The following is a 14,701-nucleotide window of genomic DNA, read 5'->3' as shown; positions in this document are numbered from 1 at the left end:
ACACAGACAACAGAAGTAGTGCATCTGGTAATACTTTTCTGTGGGTTCTCCTTCAGGTTCTGCCACAGATAGTTTCTTCTGTAGAGGATGTCTCAAAGCCCAAGGGCACAGTAGCTCCTTCAATTGCAGAGGGGTGATGATATCGATGAAAACCTTTAGGCTGTTATGAAATACTCAGACACCATGACAACATGACTTCCGAAGTACATAAGTCAAAAACCAGAACACCTCCAAATTTTGACAACAGCTACATCTCTAGTGCAAAAGTAACAAAATCACAACTCCTCAGATATTCCAACATTGCCAGTACTCTGTTTCACAGGGCGGAACCTGAAGAATGCATCAAAATAACCTCTGTGATTTCTCTACTAAACAAGGTGAGGCAGATGAGAAGGAAAGCTGATCCCAATGGTGACCTCCAGGATGACTTTGGGGGAAAGGGCCAGGGGACCCAAGAAGAAACTTAGGAGTCAGATTAAGAAGGAACCCTTTTACCCTCCCTAGACTCCATTACCTGCTATCTTTACCTGGCTCAGCTACCTCTGGGTCAGCAGCAGCGACAACAAGCACAGATGTGGTTTGGAAGGAAAGTAAAGCTGCAGATTTGCTCTCCTCCACTCTTACATGCTACTGTTTTAGTACAGGAACCTTAAACTTCAAATCCACTGGAGATCAGTGGCAAACAATGCTTTTGATGGAGAATATTTAAAGAAATCATCCAAGACAACCCACTTGTCCCTTGCCCTCTCAGGAGGTTTCTGTGCTATCTATGCTGATAACTCAACCACATTGCACACACTTATCACATCATTTCCAAATTCAGGTTCTGGAAAGAAACTCGAATGTATCACAAAGCTAGAGCTGTAATTTTTGGTCAAACTATTCTAGGCTACAAAGGCCTGGCTTGTTTTGGTCAGCAGAGATTATAAAGCATGCTAGCAAATTAATTTCAATTCCAATGCAATAATTATTTCTCTGGTTTTCAAAATCTCTCCTCTCCCCCCAATTTCTACCACGCACAATGTCCTGCTCTCTGTTATACCATAAGTTTCTTACAGCCCTCTCCTCTGCCCCAGCAGCAGTTGTACTTTGTACACAAGGGCAGTATGTAGATTTATAATCTGTGAGTTTTGCACCCATTTTGACACTAGAAGACCTCTCTACTAAAAATTAACATTGAAAGTTACCCCAGCAAGCAAGGATAAAAGGGTGGTAGAGATGCAACAGAGGTTACATGGGGGCTATCAGTCAAGACTCCTACATGCTCATGCTAAAGTATATTGAAGGAAATAAGGGATACAGATCACTCAGTTCAGTTCTTCAGGTGCTGAGTTCACAAGCAGGCTGCAGCCCCAACTTAAGCTCAGCATGATAGGATCCTTTTCTGGGAAAATGAACAGAGATGAATCTATTGCTTTCTCAGCCTTTATCCAAATTCTTTCTGTGTGAATTCAATTTTTTTCCTGAAATTTACACATACACATGCCAAACTACATTCCCCTTGCAGCCTATTTGATTATTTGTCTCCAGATAAAACAAGCTATTTTCCATCCTTTTCTTTGGAGTTGTGAAGACAGAAGTTCAAGGTCCAAGAGGATTAAAGGTAGCATGGACCAGGGCACTCCAGCCAACTATAACCAGAAAGGTCTCAAGCTGTGTGTGAACTGTCAAAGCAAAAGAAACAAAGAGACTGTCAAAATCTGCCAGGAGAGTCCCTGCATTCCCAGCACATTCTCTGTGCTGCACTGATCAAAGGCAGAGCAGCACCATAATAATCCTGATACTGTCAGTGGCTCAGGGTCTATCCTAAGTCCCTGTAGTGAGTGAGGTGACATGTCAGGGATACAGGGCATGCTCTGCTCCAGCAAACAGGCTCTGTCCTGGCTAGCAGCCAGGAGGGGTTGAGAAAGAGTGATGCCCTGCACGATTCCAACTTTGTCAGCTAAGCAAGGGCTACCTTACCCCTGCCCTGGCAAGTTAAAAAGGAAAGACAGAGGGTACAGACAGACAGGATTCTTCAGAACTTATTTCTAGCTTGAAAGTCCAGGCACATCTACTGCATTCAACAGACACTGCCTTCAAAGCCTGGCATGCCAACAAACCACTAATGCGGAGCAGAGTCAGAGCACTCCTGGCCACTGGACGTCACAAGGGTAAAAGCTGAGCTTGTTTGGTCACTCAGCCAGGAAAGGCCATGTATCATGGAAATGCAGCACTCCCTACACACTGCTCAGTTCTGGGTCACCAAGCACATCTCTACCCTGCCTCCCACACAAGACCAAAGCTTCCAGGGCAGTAAGGCAGAGGCTGCTCTGACATTTCATGATTGTGCTTCCCCTTGGTGAGACACAAACAGTTCTTTCCTTGGGTTATTTCCCTAGTAGGGTACATCTCCTGCAAATTACCATCTGTACCTCAAGGGAGAGATCACTGTCCTGGGTTAGAACTGGCTATCAACAAAGAGTCAAGAGATGCGTCAGGTTGTGCTCTTCCCTCTCCAGATGAAGAGGGAAAACAACTTTTTATTTTTTTTAAACCTAGGCAAGATTAATTACAGTGAAAGCTTCTTAACTGAATCTTGAAAACTGTGTGGTTGCAACTTCCTAGGGGGATGTGTCTTCTCTGGATGTCTCTCAGACCTTCTGTCCACATGACCCACACCCTAGGCCTCAGGCTGCCCTCAGGCATGAAAGGACAGAATAAAGCATCTTCACAGATTTATTCCCCCCACTACAAAACCTGAAAAGGCAAGAGGCTGTTTTCAACAGAGATTTGTAAGCCCTGAGCTGGACCAGCTGACCATTTAATCCCCTTACCCATCACCAGAAGGTATAATAGTCAGAGTTGTGATCACTACACCTCTTGGGAAAGATTCACAGAAGCCATGGTGACATGGTTCTAATTCCTCATTAAAGTCACCTGCATCCCATCTACAGAAGGCTTCTGTCTTGGTTTTGTTCCAAAAAGCCAAACCAAAACCAACCAACAACAACAACAACAACAAACAAACAAAAAAAACACACAAAAAACAACAAACAAACAAACAAAACACAAAAAACCCACCACCACAAACAAAAAACCAAACCAAAACAAAAAAAACCCAAACCACTAACTGACCGGTGTTTTTAACCTGAATATAACTCGCCTGATTTATGCCCCCAGCTTAAACAATTTACTCTAGCTTCAGCTGAACCTGTCTGACAAGAGGATGTGAGAAGCAGGAACGAGCTACATGCCAATCTCAAACAAAGCAACAGCAAATCAGTTTTTTAGTGGATTACAAGAAAAACCATCGCTGTATTCTACTGGACTTATGCTTTTCTTCAGACTCAGAAAAAGAACCTGTGCAAAAAAGAGCAGCAGAGCAAACAAGATGCATCCAGATCCATTTTTCAAGGCTCATGATCACCTCTCAAGAGGTCTAAGGTGTGCCACAAAAAGGTGTGGATTCTGGCGGTATGGTTCACGCCATCATCCCCTGTTACTATCACACTTCACTATTCAAGAGACCCTGGATCTGGAATCCACCAAGCAAGGCTTGGCTCACAAACCCCAAGTGCTTTCTTTAAGTTTCTGGTTTCCAAAATTAAAAAAAAAAAAAACACAAGCAAACAAAACAACCTACCACAAACAAAAACAAACAAACCACAAACCAACCAAAAAGCACCTCAAAACACACCCCAAAAAATCTCAAGGCCAAGGTTACAGACACAGGCATGTGATAAGACAGGCGACTCCCCGTAGACACAGATGACACTGACTGTCAGGGTCTCAGCATCGCCATGCTCAAGCACTTCCAGTGTCACAGGAAGGGTTGGGCAGATGACATGAACTCTCCTTCAGTGACGTCCAAGTTCATGCTACAGTAACACTGGGAGAACCAGAAGTCTGCAGGTAACAGATGCTGTGGCTTTGGTCACCTTGCCACCTGCACTTAACAGGTTGAAATACTGTTATTGGCACCTACTTGGGCACTCCGGAGAATAAACAAACCGGAGTTTAGTTTCAATCACAGGGCTGACAGATCAAGCATGACCTGTAAAGCTCATCAAGAACAAAGCAAAGTTAAATGCAGGAAAGCTGCTCATGAGTTTGAAGACTGAGAAATAACTGGATTTTAATAACTTCAGATTTGAAGATAAGCGTCATGCCCTCAGATAATTTGGAAACTAAAGAGCAGATTTACAAAACAAACCAGCATTCCCAATTTTAAGAGCTAAGCATGATAAATTGCCACATTCTGCTGAAACTTTTGATTTAAAGTAAGCCAAAATATCTCTTCCTCACTATAAGTAAGGCCATATGTAATCTTAGATACAATCCCTAAAAGAAGTTTTCTTCTTTATTAAAGTAATAACAATTTTTATATCAAAAAACACCTGCTGTTGAGAAAGGAATAAAGAGTTTTCAGAGCTTTCCTTGACTTCTGAATGCTTGAAAAATACTATACAACTTTAAACAGAAAGTGAAGAAATTGAGGTTAGAAGTTTACTAATACAAATCTAGAAGTGCTTAAGGAGAAACCAGGCTCCAGGAGCAGAACTTTTTTTCATATCATTTCTTCTGAATGTCTCTTCTTATGGCACATCTCAATGCTCAAACTGCTGATTTCATGTCACCCAGGAATGTAACCCCAGGATCCAAATCCTGTAAGTGATACAGTTTTCAGCTGAGTCTTTTGCTAATTCTTTCACATCTAAAAATGAAAGGGAAAAGTGTTTATAAGCTGTACCAAAATTGATTTATTACTTTGTGCTCAGACTCACACTGAACAGGCTACAGGGTGGAAAGGTTCAACTCGATCAAGTTGATCAAGTCAATTTACTCAACTTAAGGATTTACAAATTGAAGAAAAAAAAATTCTGAGCCCTATTTACCTGACATCACCCCATTCTCCCTGCTTTCCTTCCCCGCTCAGTAATCCAAACACCTTAAGTCTCCAAGAAAAGGGGAAAAGGAGGGAGAATAAACCAGAAGATTGAAGTTAAGGTCCAACTTCATAGCAGAAGAGATTCCAATTATCTAGGTCCTAGGTGACATTTTGGTCTTTTCGGTATCATTTTAGCCTGGACTTCTCTGCAAAAATAAGGTGTAGTCCTCCCCACAGACACGAGCTACCTTTATTTCCCGGACAAGTAAAAGCAGAGCAGAGAAAGGTCAAGTAACTTGATGACAATAGAGACCCAGAGCAGACGGTTCCAGCCAAGAAGCCTGTGCCCAGTCCATTACCGAGCAGCAAAGCCACAATCCCTGCAGGCAGCTTCCCTGCTTGCAATCAGACAGCACCACAGACCACAACAGGGGGGAGAAAATGATGCAACCCACAAGTTGTCCATCCTCCAAAATACTACTCATATCTGCCCTGGCACCAAATCATTCACTGTTTAGCTGAGAATCCCATGACCTGCCTTTTTCCAGATTAGGAGTTTCTTCCCCTACACTATTCCAGACCCCTGCCCTTTCCCTGCTTCTTCATGAAGCTGTTCCCTAACAAGCTGAACCCCATGCCTCATAATAGTTGTTACTGGAAGAAGCCCTCAGTAGTTAAGTCTGTGGTTTCTACTTCCAGCTACAAATTAATGCACACAGGCACAAAGGCATACAATGACAAAGCATGTTCCTGCCCATTAACAGTGGTTGGAAAATACCAGCCTTTCTTGCCAAAGAGTTTCTGCTGCCTTGCTTTTCATTCATTTCCGTGATTAAGGTTCCTTGCCTTTAAGAATCTTTCTATTCGCCTTTCTTGAAATTGAGTATCTCTCGGGGTCACTGCAGGGCATCATTTCATTTTAATTGCAAGCTCAACATCAATACTCGGCTTATATTTCAGCAGCTCTTGGTTTATCTCAGCTTCTTCCAAAGTGAGTGATAATACATTGCTGTGCAATGAACTCACATGCAGACGTAATCCAGAGCTGAAGATTTCATCGAGATGCTTCCCTTAAAGTGCCTCTCCAGAACTTTCTGCCCGCTGGTGAATGGCACAGAGGGAAGATAGCTCAGAGCACAGCCAAGCTCCAAATAGTTCTTTCTCATAACATACTTCTCAGCATTAGATTAAAAGCTTCCTACTCCCTGTTTCCCTCAAGGGAAAGGAAAAGAAGTCACTTCTGTGGAAATCCCTGTGAGTGTGTAGTGGGCAAAGACATTCTAAACACTAACCTTGGTTGCCCAGTTCATGGCGAAAGGGTTTGAAAAAAATCAAAGGACAACTGCCAAAGCAGAGTTTATGATGCCAGGATAAACCAGGTGGATTTCACAGAGACCAGGTATCTCTGCACTAAAAAGCAGTTCCAGGCCAGATGGAGCCATTTGAAAGAGATACCTGTACAGACCTGCCTCAGGTAAGTACTCTGATCTCAAGCAAGTTCCCAGCTATTGGACTCCCACCTTTGCTGGTCAGTTCAGCTTGGGTTGAGGGTGAACACAAAGACAACACCTCCCCCACCCGCTGCTCAGCCCTTGCAGGGTATTCCCACTGGAGCAGCACCTCCAGATGACCAGAAGACAAGTGAGAGTTCCAGTGTGGGTGGGCAGGATCACAAGTCTTACAAGAAGCTGTCTTGATAAACTGGCATCAGAAGAACAGCAAGGAACAGAAGATAGGTGTGCTTCAGGCTGAAAAAAAAAAAGGTCACGTACACGAGCATTAACCAATAGCTCAGGAGGAGAAACGATGCATTGGAGCAGAAACAGTGCAATGAAATTAAGACATAATTCCAAGACAACCACTGGCAGCTGCTCTTGTCCTCTGCATTGCTGAACAAACTTTATTAAAAAAAAAAAAAAAAAAAAATGGCAGAACCTCTGTTCTAGACTGGGAAAACAAAAAATAAGCACTGAAGAATATTAAATTCTTTATGTGTGACAGCTTCCCCACCCCTCAAATAAGCTCATTTTGCTTACAGCTACTGGACATATACAGAAGGCATTCGTTTTACAGAATTGGTCTAGTGATCCATGTTATTCATGAGGTCATACAAGAAAATTCACCAGATCCTCTCTGGTCTTAAAATACATTCAGCAGAGAACAATCTGCCATTGATTTGATATTTGGAAACTAATGACCTATTAGGCTCCTCCTTGCCACACCCCTATCCCAACATCTAGTTTATGTAATTCAGTGGACAAAATCCACATTTCATTTTTTTATTTCAGGAGATTTCAAACAAATTATTTAACTTTAACATTTCAGATTATTAACCAAATGGAATAAATACATCCCTCTGCAACAGCAACTGGAGAAAGGAGAGAGGAGGTCTCTGCTTGCAGCCAGCAAGTTCTGCCTTGAATGGAAAGAATCTGAGGAAGACATTTTCCACAGATGTTCATGGAAAAACATTTCAGAGCACTGCCACATTTCAAGTCTATTGTGGCAGGAAACACTGAAGTTTCACGAGTGAAGTCCCCAGCTCACATATGAAAAGCTTACACGGCCCTGCCATTCAGATAGATCACACTGCACACTGGGTATGCATGCTAAAAACACATCTTTGAAACATCACTCAACTCAGAGAGATCTGGGAGAGTCAAACTGGAGGGAAGGATTTCCAATCCTAGCAAGCCTCACCATCTCCCATCAAAGGAGAATCAATAAAAACAACTGAGAAAGAAATTCCTCCTAGGACTAAAAGCTTCATGTAAAACCCTTTAAGGGTTTCCTTCTGCTAAAAATGCTGTTTCTGTATTGATCACCTCCCCACTTCAACCCCCATGATGCAAGCTGAAAATGCTGTCTAAATCTGAGACTTCAAAGTAGGGAGACCAGAATACCTTCTATTTTTTCAAAATTATACTGCCTTGTTATACTCCTGTCCAGTAGTTGCAGCTAAGCTGTGTTTCTGTTACACTTTGAGAACCCCACAAATCAGTGTAACTGACTCATTAAGTTTTCCTATCACAGACAAACACAGTCATAAGTTATTCACCACACCCCATCCTCCTTGTAACTCAGGATTTAGCAGAGTGGTGCTTCCCAGAAATTAAAACGGATTGGAAAGCTGCATGCCCTTCTTCTTTCTGCATCTTCCCTTCCAGTATCTTCCCTCCAATTTTGGGGAGCTTCTCATTCTCTCTGGAAACAACTACCTCCCTCAGCAGTTCTGCCTTTCACCATGCCCATTAGGGAAAATCTGGCACCAACTTCTTTTTCTGAAGAACAAATTTGACAGCTGCTTGTGCCACAGGATGCAAGGGAAGGGTGTGATATCTGAGCTGTGCTTTTATAGCTGCTCCACAACTCTTGTCATTTACCTCTGGCTCCCCGAGTCAGTTTCAGTTTGCATCACAGACCTAGCAAAAAAAACCAGAGTAACACACCCACAAAACATCTTCTGTATTGTATACTTAATTCCAAATAATTCTCCAAATAATAATTCCACAGTTAGTCCATTCAAACTGTCCTCGTCACCTGTTCTCATCATGCCCAGAGGTGAAAGTTCAGCAGGAATACCTGAGTAACAAGGATACAAAGTTCATCCATCAATTAAAGAAAATTGAAGGTATTTCATGACACATTTTGCTACATGCCAAGATTATTTTGGGAAATAGCACTCCAGTAAATTGTGCCTTGGACCTCATTTCCTTCTTCATTCTTTTGCAAAGAATGAAAGGCTGACAGGGCTTCAGGACCATCCCTTGCCCTGCTCCAGCCCTGCTGCTGGAATTCACACATTCCCAGGACACTTTCACATGCTGCCTCCCTTTCTTCACTCCATGCTCCAGAAATCCTATCTGGGTGAAGGGGCTGGGAGTACAGACCGACAGCAAAGAGAAGTCAAGACTACAACACGCACCCTTCCCTCCCTTGCATAGTTCTCAGTTTTCCCTCCGACCCATGGGTATCAATAGCATCCCACCAAACTTTTTGGATAGCAGTTCAAAGTGACCCAAGACAAGCAATGTTGGGAGAGGCACCAACCACACTACTTGTGTGCAGGAAAGCCTCCACATAAGAGCTTGGAAGGGGAGGGTGGGGTTTGCAACAGATTTGATTATTGCTGGTTCCTTTTATCACCCCTTTGCAAATGCTGCTCTCCCACTGTGTCTGACCCTCTGGGGTAAGACAAGAGTAATAAGGCTAAAACTGTAGCCCATTAAACCATCCTGAGAAAGACAACAAATCTACAGCAATATTCATCTCTGACAATGGTGCTCTGAGAGGCACTCTGAACACAAGCAACTAACAGATTATTTTCAGGACAGTAACTTACCACAAAACTAAACAAAAAGCCAGTCAAAAATTACCTAGATCTGAAAGAAGCATTGAGCTGAGTCAACCTCCTCTTTCTGGCCAGATTAGATCAAGCTGCATCTTTGTATCAGGATGCTACAGCTCACAGCTTCTCACAGAGTGATATCCTTACTTCTAGGCTGTCCCCTTACACTCAGCCCTTGTCCTTTTCCCTACACTAGTGTGCCTAGTGTAAGAAAGTTCAGTTGTTAGAAATCACCTCATATAGAACAATTATCTTAGTTATGGATGCAACCAGAAGTCAGGCTGCTCTTCCCTAGTCACAGACACTTCTAAACATCCTGTAGCCTGCCATTATAAGCACAATGAGAGCACAAAGAACAAGGGATGACAGAAAAGACCTTCTTCCAAGTTGTGCCTGTGAACAGGAATGGGGAAATGCAGAAGGTTTGCAGTAAAGCAGCTAACTAAAGAGTTCCAACATAGGAAGCAACTTTGGGCAACATATAGGCTATAAAACTCCTCAAGAAGTCATCAGCTTGGATTCAAATCATGGAGATGAGCCCTTCACCACTGTTACAAAAACAACTCCCATGGCACTTCCTAGCAATATAGTATGATAGGAAGTCAGTGTTAACATGCATCTCTGATGATCCAAATCAATGCTGTCCCTCTCTCTCCCTCAACAATATATCAGCTCAGGCATGTTTCTCTAGAAATATCTCCACAAGTAGGCTTTTATGTTAGAGCTGAAGGTAAGGGTTTCAGCAAGCAACTGAGGGACAGGATATCCGTCTGGGTACTGAAATTCATCCCAACTTGTGGAGCTTTGTAGTCTAGCCACAATGGACCTCTAAGGTCTTCCAGCAGCAGGATGCACTTGCTGAGATGCCTGAAATGTTACCTTGACCTGAGCATTTTCTGCAATTACATCAACAGCAAGGTGTGCTCAGGGAATGTAATGGTATGCTAACAGGGTCTGTTTTGGAACAGAAATCCAGTTTATATTAATGTTCTTCCAGGGCAGCCACTACTAACAGCAATCTAGTGATACAGCTGGAAAATGCAGCTACATACTGAGAACCAGCTCTGAGCCTGCAGGACCATAAAAGCTGCATTAGTACAGAAAAACCCAGGGGTTATGATTACAGTCAATTCATTAAACATCTTCCTGTAAACAATCAATAGCACAAAGGACAGAAGTACCACCAAAGGAGACAGACACAGCTCTCAGTCATCACACCATTTGTTCCAAAGAGTAGGCATTTCTGAGAGACGCGGAAATCAGTGCAAAAGCGTCACAGAACTCTTTCCCTTTCTGGCTTAAAACGCTCAGCTGCCAGATTCTATACCAACCTGACGTCTGGAAGTCTATCTGGATAGGGTTGGACAAGCCATTCACTGCTTCGCGCCACATGCCACCACCGCCTGGAGACCAGGCGGTCACCACGCAGCGGTACAGCCCAGCATCGGAGATCTGGGTCTGGTACATCCGGTAGCGGAACTCGTTCTCCTGGACCTTCTCCAGAACCACGCCGTCCACACGCGTCTGGTCCGTCCAGTCTTCCAGCCGCACCACTGAGTCCTGGTTCAAGGAGATGATGCGGGTGGTTCCATTGGGATTCGACTGATCCGTCAGCGGCTTCTCAGCCGTGATGAGGACAGAGTAGCGCGGCGTTTTGATGTTCTTCGAAGAAACTTTGCATGTCATCTCAAAGGTGTGGCCTGCTACAAAGAACGGCTTCAATTTCACCGCCTCCACTGTGAGCGTGTAATCTGAAGAGGGAGGGAAATAAGCAGCAAGAGAGGGGGTTAATAAGTAGGTAGGGATGTCTCTGCAGCACCTTTCAATCTGGAAGATTACAAACAGGGAAAGTCCTTTTTTTCGGAGGAACAAATGCCAGCACATTTATCTAAACACACACTGACATCCCAGAACGCTACTCAACAGTGCGCGCACACGCACCAGTACACAACAGTTTCGGTCAAGAGGCAAGAATTCAAATGAACACCAAATACTGAACAGGTAACAGTACACAGGTTGTAGTGTGACAGGACCCTCAGCATTATTTTACTCAGGAGTAAAGATATTAGACAAGATTCAGAGTCCCAGTCTTACACTGGATCTGCAAGAGCACCCTCAGTGACAGGGCACAAGGACACTGCTGATGCTCATGACTAGTGACAGAAGCTGCCACTGACTGAATTAGCAGCACTTCGTGTAGCATCCCTTTATTTCCCTAACAGCAGTGCAGACACATTCAGCTGAAAACACACGACAAAAGCTGGTGATAACAGAAGTCTCCATCCCCAGAATCCCCATACACACAGCTCCACGTTGAAAGAGTTAGGCACACCTCTGCCTCCACATTTCTTTCTTCTCCCCCCCACACCCTATTACTTCTCATGTGTACAAACCTACCGGAAGCCTTGACGTTTACCAACAGCCCATTTGACATCAAGAATGCCAGGACCACTTATTGTTCAGTTTCCTCCCATTTCTTCTCCACTCTCTGCTGGCTCCTCAATCCCAAGAATCCCTTAATTACAGGGTTTGGGATAATTATACATCTAAGAGCACAGCCCCAAGACATACAAAATGCAAGCTCACAGTGAGAAACTGAGAAAATGAGGAGTGACTCAAATCAGAATCAGATAAAAGGAAAGGGAGTTGCTGATTTCCTGGCATTGTGATGAAGAGACACCCTGCACATCCAGATTCTTCCTAAGGAAGGGAGGGCTGGGACAGAATACATAGAAGTACCAGTACTAGAAAAATACAACCAATCCAACTCTCTGGACTTACTTTGCTGCATCCTACTCTCTCTTCCCCCTTTATTAAATAAACAAATGTAGACCCGTTAAAAAAATACACAGATCATCCTTATGCAAGGTGAAACTTCTCGGGAAAAGGGAAATAAGCAATGGTGAGATTGTAACACATTTCCCAAAAGTGAACTAAGTGCAGTAATATTTATGTCCTCCCCACAAGAGCAACAAGATACTTGTCAAGATTACATTTTGCAGTGTTTTGCCTTCAAGCAGCAGTTTTCACAACGAGTAAACACAGCCCACAAGATGAGAAACCTGGTATGACAACTTTAAATCAGTACTGTATAAAGCAGATCACAGTGCAAAGCCATATAAAGAAACAGCAGGAGCGGCGAAGGCTGAGATGCTTCTAGTGGTCTAGCTGAGCACAGAATTACTTGATACTCCACACCAAACCCCCCCTCACACTTCCACCCACTAAGCAAGTGATAATACAAGAGCTGCATATTTAGGCACTCAGGATACAATCACAATTGAAGCTGTACAGAGTCATTCTCCACTCCCTTGTGCAAGAACTCATACATATATATATGATTCTAGACTTCAAATTCATTTTTTCCTCATTCTGTGTCCATGAGATTCTGATATTACTTTCTTCGTAAGGTTGCAGCATTTAGGAGACCAGCACAAATCAGCTTCTCACCTATTTTAGGAACATACAAGACAATTACACTTCTCCCCAAAAGCAGAAGCATAAACAGCCAGTCGTACTTCTCTGGTACATATTGTTGCTTTCTAGGCCTTATGAGGAGGCTGTGGACAAAAATCCCTCCTGATGTAAACATTCTTTACATTGTTGATCTTCATGTCAGAGCACTGGGTCCCAGATACCAGAAAAGAAATCTTGCGTTTGGTCTCTCATATGTGTGTTTAAGACAAAATACCTTCATATGTTCAGAGCAGTACAGATACAGCTGAGATAACTCTCCCTACTACCTGATCTTCAAATGCCTTAACTCTTCCCTAAGCCACAGGTCAGGCAGTAGTACAAATGGCAGTGTCTTGGCCTCTTCAAGGATAGAGCAAATTTTGTTCCTAGACATTCTGTGTTGCCTTTCCATTTGAGGGTAATAGCAAGTGCTTCTACGAAATATTTCTGCTGAAGAAAAGAAAGGAGTGGTGGTAGCATGTGACAGCAGAAGTGCAATCTGTAGAGTCTGTGGAGGAGAACATCTGAGGCCCAGAGACAAAGCTGAAGAACAGTGGTAGAATTCAAATGGTTTAGAACTTAGGATACTGAATGTAGAACAAGGAGATGTGCTCTTATGAAAGCCCTTTCAAAGGATATTTCTACCTTTTAAAACTGCCGAGATCCCTAAGCTGGATGAACACAGAAGGCAGAGGCACCCTCCTCTTATATTAGACCCTAAGAAATGCAGACCAGAATAGAGAAGGGTACATAAAAACCAGCACATACAGGCCATGAATGTTTCTTATTGCAAGATAGTAGGAAACAAAAAATAAAATCAAAGGAACATTTCTGAATATGCAAAAATTTTAGAGACCTGCATATGTAGGCAACAGCAACCAAAAAAAAAAAATGCCCCACATCCTCTCAACTGGAAAAGCCTGCATCAGTGTTCCTAACAATATGATTTTCTGCCAAAATTGTTCTTCAGTAGGAGCAGACAAAGTGTCATTAGCACTCCTTCACCACTCCCCCCCCCCAAAAAAAAACCCATGTACTTGTCTCTGTAAGAGTGCATAGTATGAGTAAGAGGGCAGACCAAAGACTTGGCACGTAGCTTAGAAATAACAGTAATATGCATGGAAAGTTAAATGGGAAAGGAAAGTTTCTCCATGTTTCCTATGTTAACAGAAATTACTCATCTGATCTTACAGTATAAGATGGGCCAGAGAGGTCAAACCAACATTTCCTTCCAAGAACTACAGACTGAGGTCTCATTTCTAATCTTTTGAGGATTGCCAAGGGAGCAAAGTCTGTCTTGACCACTACTCCATGCTCTTGTCTCTCTGCACACATGCCTGCAATCCCATGTGGAGTCTCATCTTCTTGTAAAACTCCATGAATGAAAAGCCACAACAAAACACACTCTGGACACTTGTATACAGGAGGTTACAAAATGCAGAGTTTGTGTTGGAAAGTGGTAGGGGAAGAGATTGTAAGTAAACCATACCCAAAGCTTATAACCCATTTGGGTACTACTCGAAGACAGAGGGCTAGCAGCAGAAGAAACCCTAGCCAAGTGACTCAAATAAAATTTGAGTAAACTGTACTTTGGAGCCTGGTAATGCAAGCTTCTGCCTTCCATCACTGGCCAGTCCAAGTGGTTAAACCACACTGTAATTCTCCTGTTGCTCTTCTACCACAAAGTGCATGTTCAGCTTCAAGAGCACTTCCTGGGTAGTGACCAGAAAGACTCTTCACCAAATCTAAGCCAGTCAAACTTCTAGAGAAGTCTAACAGCAACAAGGGCAAGGAGACTTTAAAAAACAGCACCTTCCCTGCACTCCACTGACTCCATTTGGAAAAGCAGAATGATGGCCCTGGCTAACAGTAACCTCAGAGCCTAATGGCACTACTTTAGGCTGCTGACAAGACATCTCAATATTCATAAAGGTTTCTTCATCCCCCAGTGCACTAACTAGATTGCAAGTACAGGGAACGCAACAGACATTACGGTAATGACAGCTGTGCCTGCGTAGGAGGAGGTG

General features: G+C 43.2%; 1 protein-coding gene across 2 annotated transcripts in view; it reads right to left on the bottom strand.

The window, feature by feature from the left end:
* The window catches only part of PTGFRN (prostaglandin F2 receptor inhibitor), a 66,782-nt gene that overhangs the window by 12,555 nt on the left and 39,526 nt on the right, over window positions 1-14,701 (bottom strand). For both annotated transcript variants that reach the window (XM_050333681.1, XM_050333683.1), the window contains one exon: window positions 10,550-10,969. In XM_050333681.1, the coding sequence (XP_050189638.1) occupies window positions 10,550-10,969 (420 nt within the window). The remainder of the gene's footprint in view (window positions 1-10,549; window positions 10,970-14,701) is intronic.

Source organism: Myiozetetes cayanensis, unplaced genomic scaffold (genome assembly GCF_022539395.1).
Source record: "Myiozetetes cayanensis isolate MyiCay16 unplaced genomic scaffold, myiCay2020 scf5-8, whole genome shotgun sequence".
Taxonomy (NCBI): Eukaryota; Metazoa; Chordata; class Aves; order Passeriformes; family Tyrannidae; genus Myiozetetes; species Myiozetetes cayanensis.
Note: the sequence above shows the minus strand (reverse complement) of the source record. Positions and strands in the feature narration are given on the sequence as shown.